This window comes from Triticum aestivum, chromosome 7D (assembly GCF_018294505.1).
Source record: "Triticum aestivum cultivar Chinese Spring chromosome 7D, IWGSC CS RefSeq v2.1, whole genome shotgun sequence".
In the NCBI taxonomy this organism is placed as follows: Eukaryota; Viridiplantae; Streptophyta; class Magnoliopsida; order Poales; family Poaceae; genus Triticum; species Triticum aestivum.
In genome coordinates, this window is record NC_057814.1 from 591596858 (window position 1) to 591609449 (window position 12592).

At 45.6% G+C, this 12592-nt stretch overlaps 1 protein-coding gene across 1 annotated transcript; it reads right to left on the reverse strand.

Annotated features, from left to right (window-relative positions):
• Positions 1-8026: 8026 nt before the first annotated feature.
• LOC123171359 (putative disease resistance RPP13-like protein 1) lies at positions 8027-9463 on the reverse strand. Its single transcript, XM_044588891.1, has one exon. It carries the CDS (start codon positions 9461-9463, stop codon positions 8027-8029), a length of 1437 nt encoding a protein of 478 aa, XP_044444826.1.
• Between the last annotated feature and the right edge of the window lie 3129 nt (positions 9464-12592).

A 12592-nucleotide genomic window follows, 5' to 3' on the forward strand; every position in this document is an offset into this window, starting at 1 on the left:
GAGCTAATCCTGTCGAAGACTACGCTTCTGGCAGCCTCCATCTTGCAGCATGTAGAAGAGAGTAGATTGAAGTCCTCCAAGTAGCATCGCATAGCATAATCCTACCCGGCGATCCCCTCCTCGTCGCCCTGTTAGAGAGCGATCACCGGGTTATATCTGGCACTTGGAAGGGTGTGTTTTATTAAGTATCTAGTTCTAGTTGTCATAAGGTCAAGGTACAACTCCAGCTCGTCCTTTTACCGAGGGACACGGCTATTCGAATAGATAAACTTCCCTGCAGGGGTGCACCACATAACCCAACACGCTCGATCCCATTTGGCCGGACACACTTTTCTGGGTCATGCCCGGCCGCGGAAGATCAACACGTCACAGCCCCACCTAGGCTCAACCGAGAGGTCAACACACTGGTCTAAATCCTATGCGCGCAGGGGTCTGGGCCCATCGCCCATTGCACACCTGCACGTTGCGAGGGCGGCCGGAAGCAGACCTAGCCTAGTGGCGTTCCAGTCCAATCCGGCGCGCGCCGCTCCGTCGCTGACGTCAAGAAGAGCTTCGGCTAATACCACGACGTCGGGATACCCATAACTACTCCCGCGTAGATGGTTAGTGCGTATAGACCAAATGGCCAGACTCAGATCAAATACCCAGAACTCGTTAAGCGTGTTATTTATCCGCGAACGCCGACCAGGGCCAGGCCCACCTCTCTCCTAGGTGGTCTCAACCTGCCCTGTCGCTCCGCCATAAAGTAATAGTCGGGGGCCGTCAGGAACCCAGGCCCACCTCTACCGGGATGGAGCCACCTGTCCTTTCAGCCCCCTCATCAGAATCACTTGCGGGCACTCCTCGAGCCGACCCGACTTTAGTCACCACATGTGTCATGTATAATTGTATATAGTATATACCCGTGATCACCTCCCGAAGTGATCACGGCCCAGTAGTATAGCATGGCAGACGGACAAGAGTGTAGGGCCACTGATGGAACACTAGTATCCTATACTAAGCAGTGGGATAGCAGGTAAGGGTAACAACTGTAGCAACAAGGACATGCTATGCATCAGTATAGGATTAACCGAAAGCAGTAACATGCTACACTACTCTAATGCAAGTAGTATAGAGAAGGAATAGGCGATATCTGATGATCAAGGGGGGGGGGGGCTTGCCTGGTTGCTCAGACAAGAAGGAGGGGTCGTCGGACGTAGTCGACCACAGGGGCATCAGCATCGTCACGGGGTCTACCGAAGAGAAGAGGGGGGAGAAACAGTAAATACATAGCAAGCAAGTGCATAACAGGACAAGAGGCAGAGCTAGACGTGTTCTAACGCGGTATGAGGTGATACCGGTGAAGGGGGGAAACATCCGGGAAAGTATCCCCGGTGTTTCACGTTTTCGGACAGATGAACCGGAGGTGAAATGTTGCAGGTTCACTATGCTAGGGACGTGTGGCGGACGAACAGACTGCGTATTCGGATTCGTCTCGTCGTTCTGAGCAACTTTCATGTAGAAAGTATTTTCATCCGAGTTACGGATTATTTTATATTAATTTATAAAAATTTAATCATTTTCTAGATTTCCTGGTTTTAATTTAATTCGAAATTAAATAGCTAAATGCTAGGTGCACCCAGCTCTGCGTACACAGAAGTGTACCAGAGGCTGACAGGTGGGCCAGGGGGTCCCTATTGACCAGTCAACGTTTGACTGGTCAATAGGGGGTGGGGCCCCTGTCATTGGCTGTTACATTAACTAACTAGTTAATTTAGTCTAACTAGGTTATTAGGGTAACAGATTTTAATTAGTTTAATTGAACCTAATTAATTAATTAATTAGTTAATTAAATTAATTAACTTAATATTAAATAATTATTTAATTTAATTAACTCTGTTTGATGGCCCATGGAGATGCTTCCTTGTGGCCTAGTGCGATTACGGACATATTTCTTTAGGACTCCCATGAACCTCTCAAAGGAAAACATATTGTGTAGAAATACGGGCCCCAGAATGACAATCTTGTCGACTAGATGAACTAGGACGTGCGTCATGATATTGAAGAAGGATGGTGGGAACACCAGCTCGAAACTGACAAGACATTGCGCCACATCACTCCTTAGCCTTGGTATGATTTCTGGATCGATCACCTTCTGAGAGATTGCATTGAGGAATGCACATAGCTTCACAATGGCTAATCGGACGTTTTCCGGTAGAAGCCCCCTCAATGCAACCGGAAGCAACTGCGTCATAATCACGTGGCAGTCATGAGACTTTAGGTTCTGGAACTTTTTCTCTGGCATATTTATTATTCCCTTTATATTCGACGAGAAGCCAGTCGGGACCTTCATACTGAGCAGGCATTCAAAGAAGATTTCTTTCTCTTCTTTCGTAAGAGCATAGCTGGCAGGACCTTCATACTGCTTCGGAGGCATGCCTTCTTTTTCGTGCAAACGTTGCAGGTCCTCCCGTGCCTCAGGTGTATCTTTTGTCTTCCCATACACGCCCAAGAAGCCTAGCAGGTTCACGCAAAGGTTCTTCGTCACGTGCATCACGTCGATTGAAGAGCGGACCTCTAGGTCTTTCCAGTAGGGTAGGTCCAAAATATAGATTTCTTCTTCCACATGGGTGCGTGTCCCTCAGCGTCATTTGGAACAGCTAGTCCGCCGGGACCCTTTCCAAAGATTACGTGTAAATCATTGACCATAGCAAGTACGTGATCACCGGTACGCATGGCGGGCTTCTTCCGGTGATCTGCCTCGCCTTTGAAATGCTTGCCTTTCTTTCGACATTGATGGTTGGTCGGAAGAAATCGACGATGGCCCAAGTACACATTCTTCCTGCATTTGTCCAGGTATATACTTTCAGTGTCATCTAAACAGTGCGTGCATGCGTGGTATCCCTTGTTTGTCTGTCCTAAAAGGTTACTGAGAGCGGGCCAATCGTTGATGGTTACAAACAGCAACGCGTGCAGGTTAAATTCCTCCTGTTTGTGCTCATCCCATGTACGTACACCATTTCCATTCCACAGCTGTAAATATTCTTCAACTAATGGCCTTAGGTACACATCAATGTCGTTGCCGGGTTGCTTAGGGCCTTGGATGAGAACTGGCATCATAATGAACTTTCGCTTCATGCACATCCAAGGAGGAAGGTTATACATACATAGAGTCACGGGCCAGGTGATGTGATTGCTGCTCTGCTCCCTGAAAGGATTAATGCCATCCGCGCTTAAACCAAACCATACGTTCCTTGGGTCAGCTGCAAACTCAGCCCAGTACTTTCTCTCGATTTTTCTCCACTGCGACCCGTCAGCGGGTGCTCTCAACTTCCCGTCTTTCTTACGGTCCTCACTGTGCCATCGCATCAACTTGGCATGCTCTTCGTTTCTGAACAGACGTTTCAACCGTGGTATTATAGGAGCATACCACATCACCTTCGCAGGAACCCTCTTCCTGGGGGGCTCACCATCAACATCACCAGGGTCATCTCGTCTGATCTTATACCGCAATGCACTGCATACCGGGCATGCGTTCAGATCCTTTGGAAGCTCCTTCTTCAATATTTTCAATAGCTTCTCAAATCCTTTGTCAGGCACAGCATTCTCTGCCTTCCACTGCAGCAATTCCAGTACGGTACCGAGCTTTGTGTTGCCATCTTTGCAATTGGGGTACAACCCTTTTTTGTGATCCTCTAACATGCGATCGAACTTCAGCTTCTCCTTTTGACATTCGCATTGCGTCCTTGCATCGACAATGACCTGGCGGAGATCATCATCATCGGGCACTGGTTCCTCTTGATCTTCAGCAGCTTCCCCCGTTGCAGCATCATTGGGCACATTGTCTGGTTCCTCTTGATCTTTAGCAGCTTCCCCCGTTGAAGCATCACCGTATTCAGGGGGCACATAGTTGTCATCGTCCTCTTCTTCTTCGCCATCTTCCATCATAACCCCTATATCTCCGTGCCTCGTTCAAATATTATAGTGTGGCATGAAACCCTTGTAAAGCAGGTGGGTGTGAAGGATTTTCCGGTCAGAGTAAGACTTCGTATTCCCACATTTAGGGCATGGACAACACATAAAACCATTCTGCTTGTTTGCCTCAACCACTTCGAGAAAATCATGCACGCCCTTAATGTACTCGGAGGTGTGTCTGTCACCGTACATCCATTGCCGGTTCATCTGCGTGCATTATATATAATTAAGTGTGTCAAAAACCATTACAGAACATCATGAATAGATAATTAAGTGACCAAATTAATATAAGTTCATCATCACATTAAAACCAAAGTACATACATAGTTCTCATCTAACAACATATAGCTCTCCAGAGCATCTAATTAATTAAACCATACATTGAAACTATGTAAAACATTTCAATGCGAAAACAAATGCGATCACAATCGCAACCAAGGTAACAATTGATCCAACGGCATAATGATACCAAGCCTCGGTATGAATGGCATATTTTCTAATCTTTCTAATCTTCAAGCGCATTGCATCCATCTTGATCTTGTGATCATCGACGACATCCGCAACATGCAACTCCAATATCATCTTCTCCTCCTTAATTTTTTTTATTTTTTCCTTCAAGAAATTGTTTTCTTCTTCAACTAAATTTAACCTCTCGACAATAGGGTCGGTTGGAATTTCCGGCTCACATACCTCCTAGATAAATAAAATCTATGTCACGTTGGTCGGCATAATTTTCATAAACAATAAATGAACCAATAGTTATAAAGATAATATATACCACATCCGAATCATAGACAGGACGAGGGCCGACGGGGGCGGATACCAAAACCATCGCACTATATAATAACAAGCAATAAAATAGTAAGAAAATTAGACAAGTATCTATCTAAAGTAAGAATTTTTTCTTTCAGAAAGAAGATAAGAACAAGAGGCTCACCACGGTGGTGCCGGCGACGAGATCGGCGCGGGCGATCGACGGCGGTGAAGACGGGAATGGGACGTGACGGGCCGCTAAACCTAGACAAATCTCGAGGAAAATGGAGCTTTGAGGTCGAGCTTCGAGAGGAGAAAGCTTAAGTAGTGTGGCTCGGGCATTTCATCGAACACCTCATGTGCATAGGAGGTGAGCTAGAGCACCACAAAGCCCTCCCCTCGCCGGCCAGAGAAAAATAGAGCACTGGAGTGCTCTGCTCGCGGGCGAGGGGTATATATAGGCACTTCATTGGTACCAGTTCGTGGCATGAACCGGGACTAAAAGGCAGCTGTGGTCCCGGTTCAAGCCACCAACCGAGACCAATGGTGGTGGGCCAGGAGCGAGGCCCATTGGTCCCGGTTCGTCCCACCAACCGGGACCAAAGGGGCCAGACGAACCGGGACCAATGCCCCCACGAGGCCCGGCAGGCCCCTGGCCTCACGAACCGGGACCAGTGCCCCCATTGGTCCCGGTTCTGGACTGAACCGGGACTAATGGGCTGACCCAGTCTGAACCAAAGCCCTCTTTTCTACTAGTGATCTCCAAGGCATGAAACATCTTGTCCTGGTTTTTCAGTTTCGGAGAAATCTGAACACCAATATCATTGGATACATCGATCAGATCCCCACTATCAGATCGTAGATAAGTTTAGTGTTCCTACTAGGTGTGGTAGCCCTTCCATGAAAAGTCTTCAAATTAGACCTCATGGCTACATTCACCAACCATTATCTTAACGATAATGTTTCTTGTGTTGCCCGGATGCAAACAGGTTACATAATAAGCAATATCACTATATTGCATATCTTGCAAGTCAAACCATGCGACTGATTTGTTCAGCGGGTCTCTACCAACTTCTATGTTTTGGTATGTGGCAGCTTTGAATTTTTGCAAGAATCGCGGGGAGTATCTTCCTGAATTGTTCCTGTTCAATGCATCATATTATACTCTTTTCCCTTCATGAGTTTACTTTATAGGTTCTCATAAAGGTTTTTAATGAGGTAATATCAACATGAGATCATATGTCATATTTTCTGTTTTGTCCACCGGGGTTTTTGGGAAAGTATATACGACATATTTATTGTCCTCTGAACTCTATGGGTTTTCTCGTATTGAGTTAAAAGAGATAATAACCATTATATGTTGCATCATTTTCTCCTTATTTTTCCCACTGGGTTTGAAGGAGTTTTAGCAACATATCAAACTCTATACTCCTCATATTTTTCCCACAGGGTTTTTGAGGAGACTTTATCAAGATGATGGATATACGCAAGGACAAGCAGTGATTAGGGGGAGTGTTAGGATTTAATCAATTACTTGATTAAAGATTAATCCCTGCGTTAATCCCCCACGTACGGTTGCCAGTTTTAGCAACCGACATGGCGGTTCCTCGCGTCTCTCCGAACAGACGCCTCCCACAACTCATGTCTTTTCCCATTGTATAAATATGTACTCCATCATGACTAAAGAGGAGACTGGAATCATTTTGTCTCGTCTCTCGTTGTCTTTTGATTTCTACTTTAACAGATATTTCTTGGTTCAAACATGAGGATTTCCTACCTACTGTAGAAAAGATATGTGGGCAGAAGGTGGCTAGTTTGAATCCTATTGACATTTTGAATATTAAACTCAAGAGGTTCTAAAAATATTTTGAAGGATGGGGCTCTAACCTCTTTGGGCATAGTAAGAAAAGAAAATGCGAGCTTCAAGAAGAACTTTTGATTTTAGAAAGTTTGGAGGAATTAGCTCCTATATATGTGGAGGCCTACAACCGTAGAGTGGATATTCTTGCAGAGTTGTATGAAATTTATGCTGATGAGCCTTGCCGCCACGGCTGCTCCGCGTGGGACCGTTTGTCAGATCTTTGCCGAGTCCTTTTAACATCGTACTCGGCAAAGGTTAACCTTTGCCGAGTTTCACATCATTGCCAAGTTGTGTTTTTCCTGCACTGGGTAAACCGTCCTCATTGCCGAGTTCGACATCATCACTGAGTTGTGTTTTTCCTGCACTGGGTAAACCGTCCTCATTACCGAGTTTCATTGGTTCGTCGAGTTTTGTTTGCCTAGAGCTCGGTAAACTGCTTCCATTGCCGAGCTCCTGATAAAGAGCACTCGAAAAACTCTGGGCACTAGGCAACATCACATTCTCGTAGTGTAGCCAACACATGAGTCAAACAAGAGACATAGTACCTTTTTCCGCTTCAATGCCGTATTACCAGTGCCTACCGGCGATCCCCAATCTCCTCCTTCCCACCCCACCACAGCGGCAACCACCAGGCTCCTCCTGCCTGCCCTAGGCCATCAGTGAGCCGCACCCCTAGCACTTAGTATCGCCATCGCACCTAGTACGCGGCCACGGAGGTCGCGGACTTCAAGTGCGTGCACAGAGGGAGGCGGCTAGCTAAACCGACTAAGAGCACCTCGCCAAAACGGATTCCCCGTAAGTCGAATTCACACGTGTTTTGATGTAAGAAATTTTGCACATGTTTTCTTTTTTTCTTTCTGATTTGGGTAGATCTTGGCGCGTAGCAGACTTCTTGATCTAATCGTATCCTGACTATGACTGTAGTCTGATCAGATCTAAGTTTCCGTGGCATCCACATCAGCGCAACAGCTGGTACAACACGTCACAGAGCTCCATCTTTCCTTTATGCATGGCGTTACTGATTGGATGGAATGGTTCGAACCATGGAGTTGCACATATATGGAGTTGTTGGTTGGTTGATTTCAAGCTTATATGAAATACGATCTACTTTGGTATCAGCTGCAAAATGCGATGTTCATGATGATGATGTGTATACCTCTTTCTCGTTGGTTCAATTTCTGTTTGTTTAACAAGCCACCTTACCGAAACCAGCTAATGCTACTGCCACATCAAATGATGTTCGTAATTTAAGAAAGAGCAGGTGGATTGTTGTATCTAATAAAAAATAAACATACAAGTTCAAGGTATGCTTTGAGATCTGTAATACATACATTTACTTCAGCGGTATACATGAACACATCTATTTAACTACAAAGCCACATGAACACATCCATCTGTCATGTTTTATTAAAAAGGAAATACAACGAGAGATATATTACAAAGAGTTCAGAAACAGAATCAGATTTGCAGTCCTCGTCGCTTCCTCCCTGGCAAGGCACCACCTTCATGTACATCCTGAGCACGACTTGTAACACAATGAAGATATGATCTATGAGGGGGTATCCTTGATTTCCATGCAATTAGTGTGAAGTCTCTTTGCGGTCTAACACTAGGATCTGCAAGAAGGTCCCCCAATGTCACACTTGGTGATTCCTCCTTGATTGTGTAAGGTAGCAAGCTAAGCGGATGCAAAGCAAGGTCCGTTATGTCCACTGGACGGCCTTGTTCTATAAGCTTGTTTGGATGCAAACCATAGCTAGACAGGTTTCTTTTAACCATTTTCATCCCCTTATCCAATATGCAACGCCAAAACTGAGCATGATGATTCCTTCTCAATGCATCCGCGAACACATTTATTTCAACAAGTGAACCTCGGGCACTATGCAACTCCCAGGTAAACTCATCTGCTATTTGTACTAGTTGTGGATGTTCGGCAGGGTCTACGCTCCCGAATGCCAGTGTCTTGAAGAGGTACCTCAACTCGTCATAAGATAAAACACTTAGGAAAATAGGTTGCACAGATCCAAACCTGGCTAATCTTTTGAGTTTACTTATGATGATGATCTTGCTTCCTCTGCTCATTCTTATGAGAAATGAGTGAAAATTTTCCCAGTCATCGTCAACTACATCAGAAGCAAACTCAATAACGACTAGCATCATCCCAAACATGGTCCTTCCATGGTCAAGTATCGCCAATAGGTTGTCTCCATTCAAGTGCAAAATAGAGGAGAAGCGTGAGCGAACCTGTTCGTCGCCACAAACATGAGCAACCAATGTCTTCTTTCCAACTCCACCACCACCTATGATCGGAAGAACTGCCGGTGCATGATCACCAGGAGAGTCGTTGTGCTCCAACAAGAATCTCAAGAGCTTTTGCTTTTCAGCATGTCGGCTGAACATGAAGTTGTTGGTGTAAAGATAGATATCATATGGCCTACGAGACATGCGCTCGCACCCACCCAGGAGGACAACAAATTCTACCATGTTAGCAACTGCAATTTCTAAGCTTTCCAAGGCTCCTTCTGACTCGAGGCACATGGCCTTGTCATTATTCTCAGTTTTTGTTCGAGAACGCTTGGAAGGAATGGATAAATGCAAGCTACTGCTAGATGAGTCGGCGCTATCTTGGAGTGTTTGGTACCTCAAGGTGTCCAGCGTGCGGTGTCCTCTGTACATGGCATCTGACAGCATCTTGAGCTGCAATATCATCCCAGAGTTGGTTATGTACCGCCCATCAGCCTCCTCGACGACGATGCTGACTCTCATCAGGAGGTGCTGCAATCTGTCCACCACCTTCTTTGATTGTGCATGGCTCAAGGAGTGGTACTTGTTCATCAGGAAGGAGATGAAACGACTCACCAATTCACCTGTAACCGCAGCTATGGAAGCCTCCATGACAGCAACCACACAGTCGATGAAGCTGCTGCTGGTTGGTCTCTATGGAGCATGGAGTCTGGACAAATTGACTAGCCTCTACCAAGTTCCACAGAGATTCTTTGCGAAGTCTCCAAGCTATTGACTTGCACGATTTAAAGGGTGGGTGACGGACGGCTGCTAACATTGTATACTTATATAAACTACCTGTAGTTGTACTGTATATTGGCATAATGGCCCATGGAATACCGAAGTTGCAGTCCTAACCTAAACATAAGAACGACAAGCCACCTGTCCGAGCAACATGAAAATAATGACTTGTATTTTTAATATCTTCAGTAGTACTAGGTAGGTTCACACATCATCCTATTAGCTTGCTACCTTACTCAATCTAAGGACAAACATGTACGATGTAATTATCCTTCCATTTGTCTTCCATTGGATTTGTTTTATATTTCACACAGCATCCGGTATTTGTGCACTGAAGCTACTTTGTCCTTAGATTGAGGAAACAATTAAATCTAATCAAACTTGACATCCTAACTAACACCGATTACAAACAAAAAGCACTGGAACTCATACGACTAAACCACACGACTAATTAGCTAGTTTTTCTTAACAAATCAGCTAGCTAGAGTTGTAACACTTGGATATATACTAGACTGACATACTGGCCCACATGCAAGCTCATTAAGAAACTGATCAACTTGCTAGGTTAGACTAACTAGATCGTTCAATAATCACACGGAGGCAGGATATTCTATGCAACAAATGGTTGGTTCTATGAAGATCCAATATTTTGGTGGCTTCTAAATTATACTAGTAGTCTCCGGTACATAAATTATAGTAGCCTCCGGAGTCGGTAGCTCAATTTATCGCCGTCTTAACTAAACTTCGACGAACGATGTCATGTCAACTCTGGTGCCGTCCTCGGATGATTGGTTGAAATTTGTTAATTGATGGATTACTACCAATGAGTGAAGGTTTGGTGCATGACAGCATGAGTGAGCAGGTACTCCGTACGCTAGGATGATGGGTACGATGTCGACGTGATCCTATGTTTATGACCTGAAATATAACACACAAACCTAATTAAAAAAGAAGTTAATTAGGGCCACCTGTATAACTGAATGGCAGCGGCTGTGGATCAGGGCCGGCCTATGGCCCTTGGCTGCATGCACCATGCACCACTCGCCGAGAGTGGCCCAGTCACCCACAGGAGCCTGGCGCTCAAGCAGCTAGATGTTGCTGCCCCGACGCTGCATGCAGCTGCAGCGCATGCTTCTGCCATGGCTTCAGCGCGAATAGAGCCGGTCGTGGGTCCCGTTGCGCCTCCAGCTGTGTCCTCGGCTCATCCTATTCCAGTAGGCAGGACGGAAATCCTTGACGTAGCCACCAGCCACATCACCGGCTCATGTGGCTGTCGCCGTGGTTTCACTGGGCTCAGCACCTCATTCATCCTCACCGACCGCTGGGACTGTACAAACACCTCCGCCATCGTTAAAGTCTATGCCAACCGCTACTCTGTCGACGCCGATGGGTACTATGTCTGGTGGCATGACCACGCCCCTTCGACGTAGTAACCGTCACTCCCTTGCTGCTGATGGTTTCTCTGCAACTGATGAGCACTCCCTTGCGAAGGCAATGCATCGCCAGGCCTTGAGAAATTTGGAACCCACGCCAGGTACCTCGTCCGCTCAATCTTTTCTTTCTTTTTCAGATACTCGTATTACTAGTAGCTTAAAAAATGTTGGTGTATCTATGGGAAAGAACAATAATGAAATTAATCTGTCGGTTGGGGCACTTAAACACATGGAGATTGACCGTTTAAAGGTTTCTTCGAAGTATAATAACGCCCTACCAAACCCCGAAACCGAGGACGATGATGAAACCGATGCCAAATATGATGGTCCGCTAATCTCCCACTTGGTTGGTGAGGTTACCGAGGTGGGTTTAGATGATGCAAGACCTGGGTCAATGTTTTGTGACTTCACAGTGTCTTTGCGGAAATCTAAATCGCACTCCTCTAAAAAGAAACAAAAGCCGCCCAAGAAGGCGAAAAGTTCCACACCAATTCGAGTTTTCTCATGAGAGGCATGTTTTGGAATAGCAGAGGTCTCTCAGACTTGGCTAAACATAAACACATCGGTGATTGTGTGCGAGAACAGGAATTGGATTTTGTGACAATTTCTGAGGCTGGTAAATGTGACTTTCGCCCACACGTCCTCGATCACCTATCAGGTGGTTTCGACTACACATGGCATAGTCTACCAGCTCGTGGAAGGTCTGGAGGAATCCTTCTTGGGATACAGACCACGACCATGGACTTGTTGGCTTTTTCGACCGGTGATTTTCATATCAAATTTCACCTACGAAATAGGGCTGATAATTTTACATGGAGCCTAGTCGCAGTCTATGGGGCTGCCCAAGATGAGCATAAATCAGCTTTCCTCCGTGAACTAGTGAACCTGGCTAAGGATAACCCGTACCCAATGCTTATTGGAGGGGATTTTAATATCCTTAGGTACCAGGAAGAAAAAAATAATGACCGCTTCGACACTCATTGGCCTTTCCTTTTCAATGCTGTGATTGACAGTTTGGATCTTCGGGAGGCCCGTATGTCGGGGCGGCAGTTCACTTGGGCTAATAACCGTTCTGTGCCGACGTATGAGAAGCTCGATAGGGTACTCATGGATACCGAATGGGAGCTTAAATTTCCTATGGTAACCGTGTGAGTCCTAGAGCGAGTCGAGGCATTATCGGATCATGCACCAATCATTCTTGATTCGAATTCTACGAGTCATTCTGCCCGTCGCCCTTTCAAATTTGAATTGGCATGGTTGCATCGGGATGGTTTTGTAGACATAATAAAGAGTGTTTGGGAGAGGCCCGCCGTTGGTCGTACACCGATTCAGAGATGGAATTATAAAATAAGGGCCATGATGCAACACCTCTCTGGATGGGCTAAACACACCATTGCATTGTACAAAAAAGAAAAGCAGCGCCTCTGTACCATCATTGATGACCTCGACAAAATTGCAGAGACACGTACCTTATCTCAACAAGAGATTGAATTGAAAAATCAATCTAATGAGAAGGTTGCCCGTTTATTGCGAGAAGAGGAGATCAAATACTACCAGAGGTCCAAAG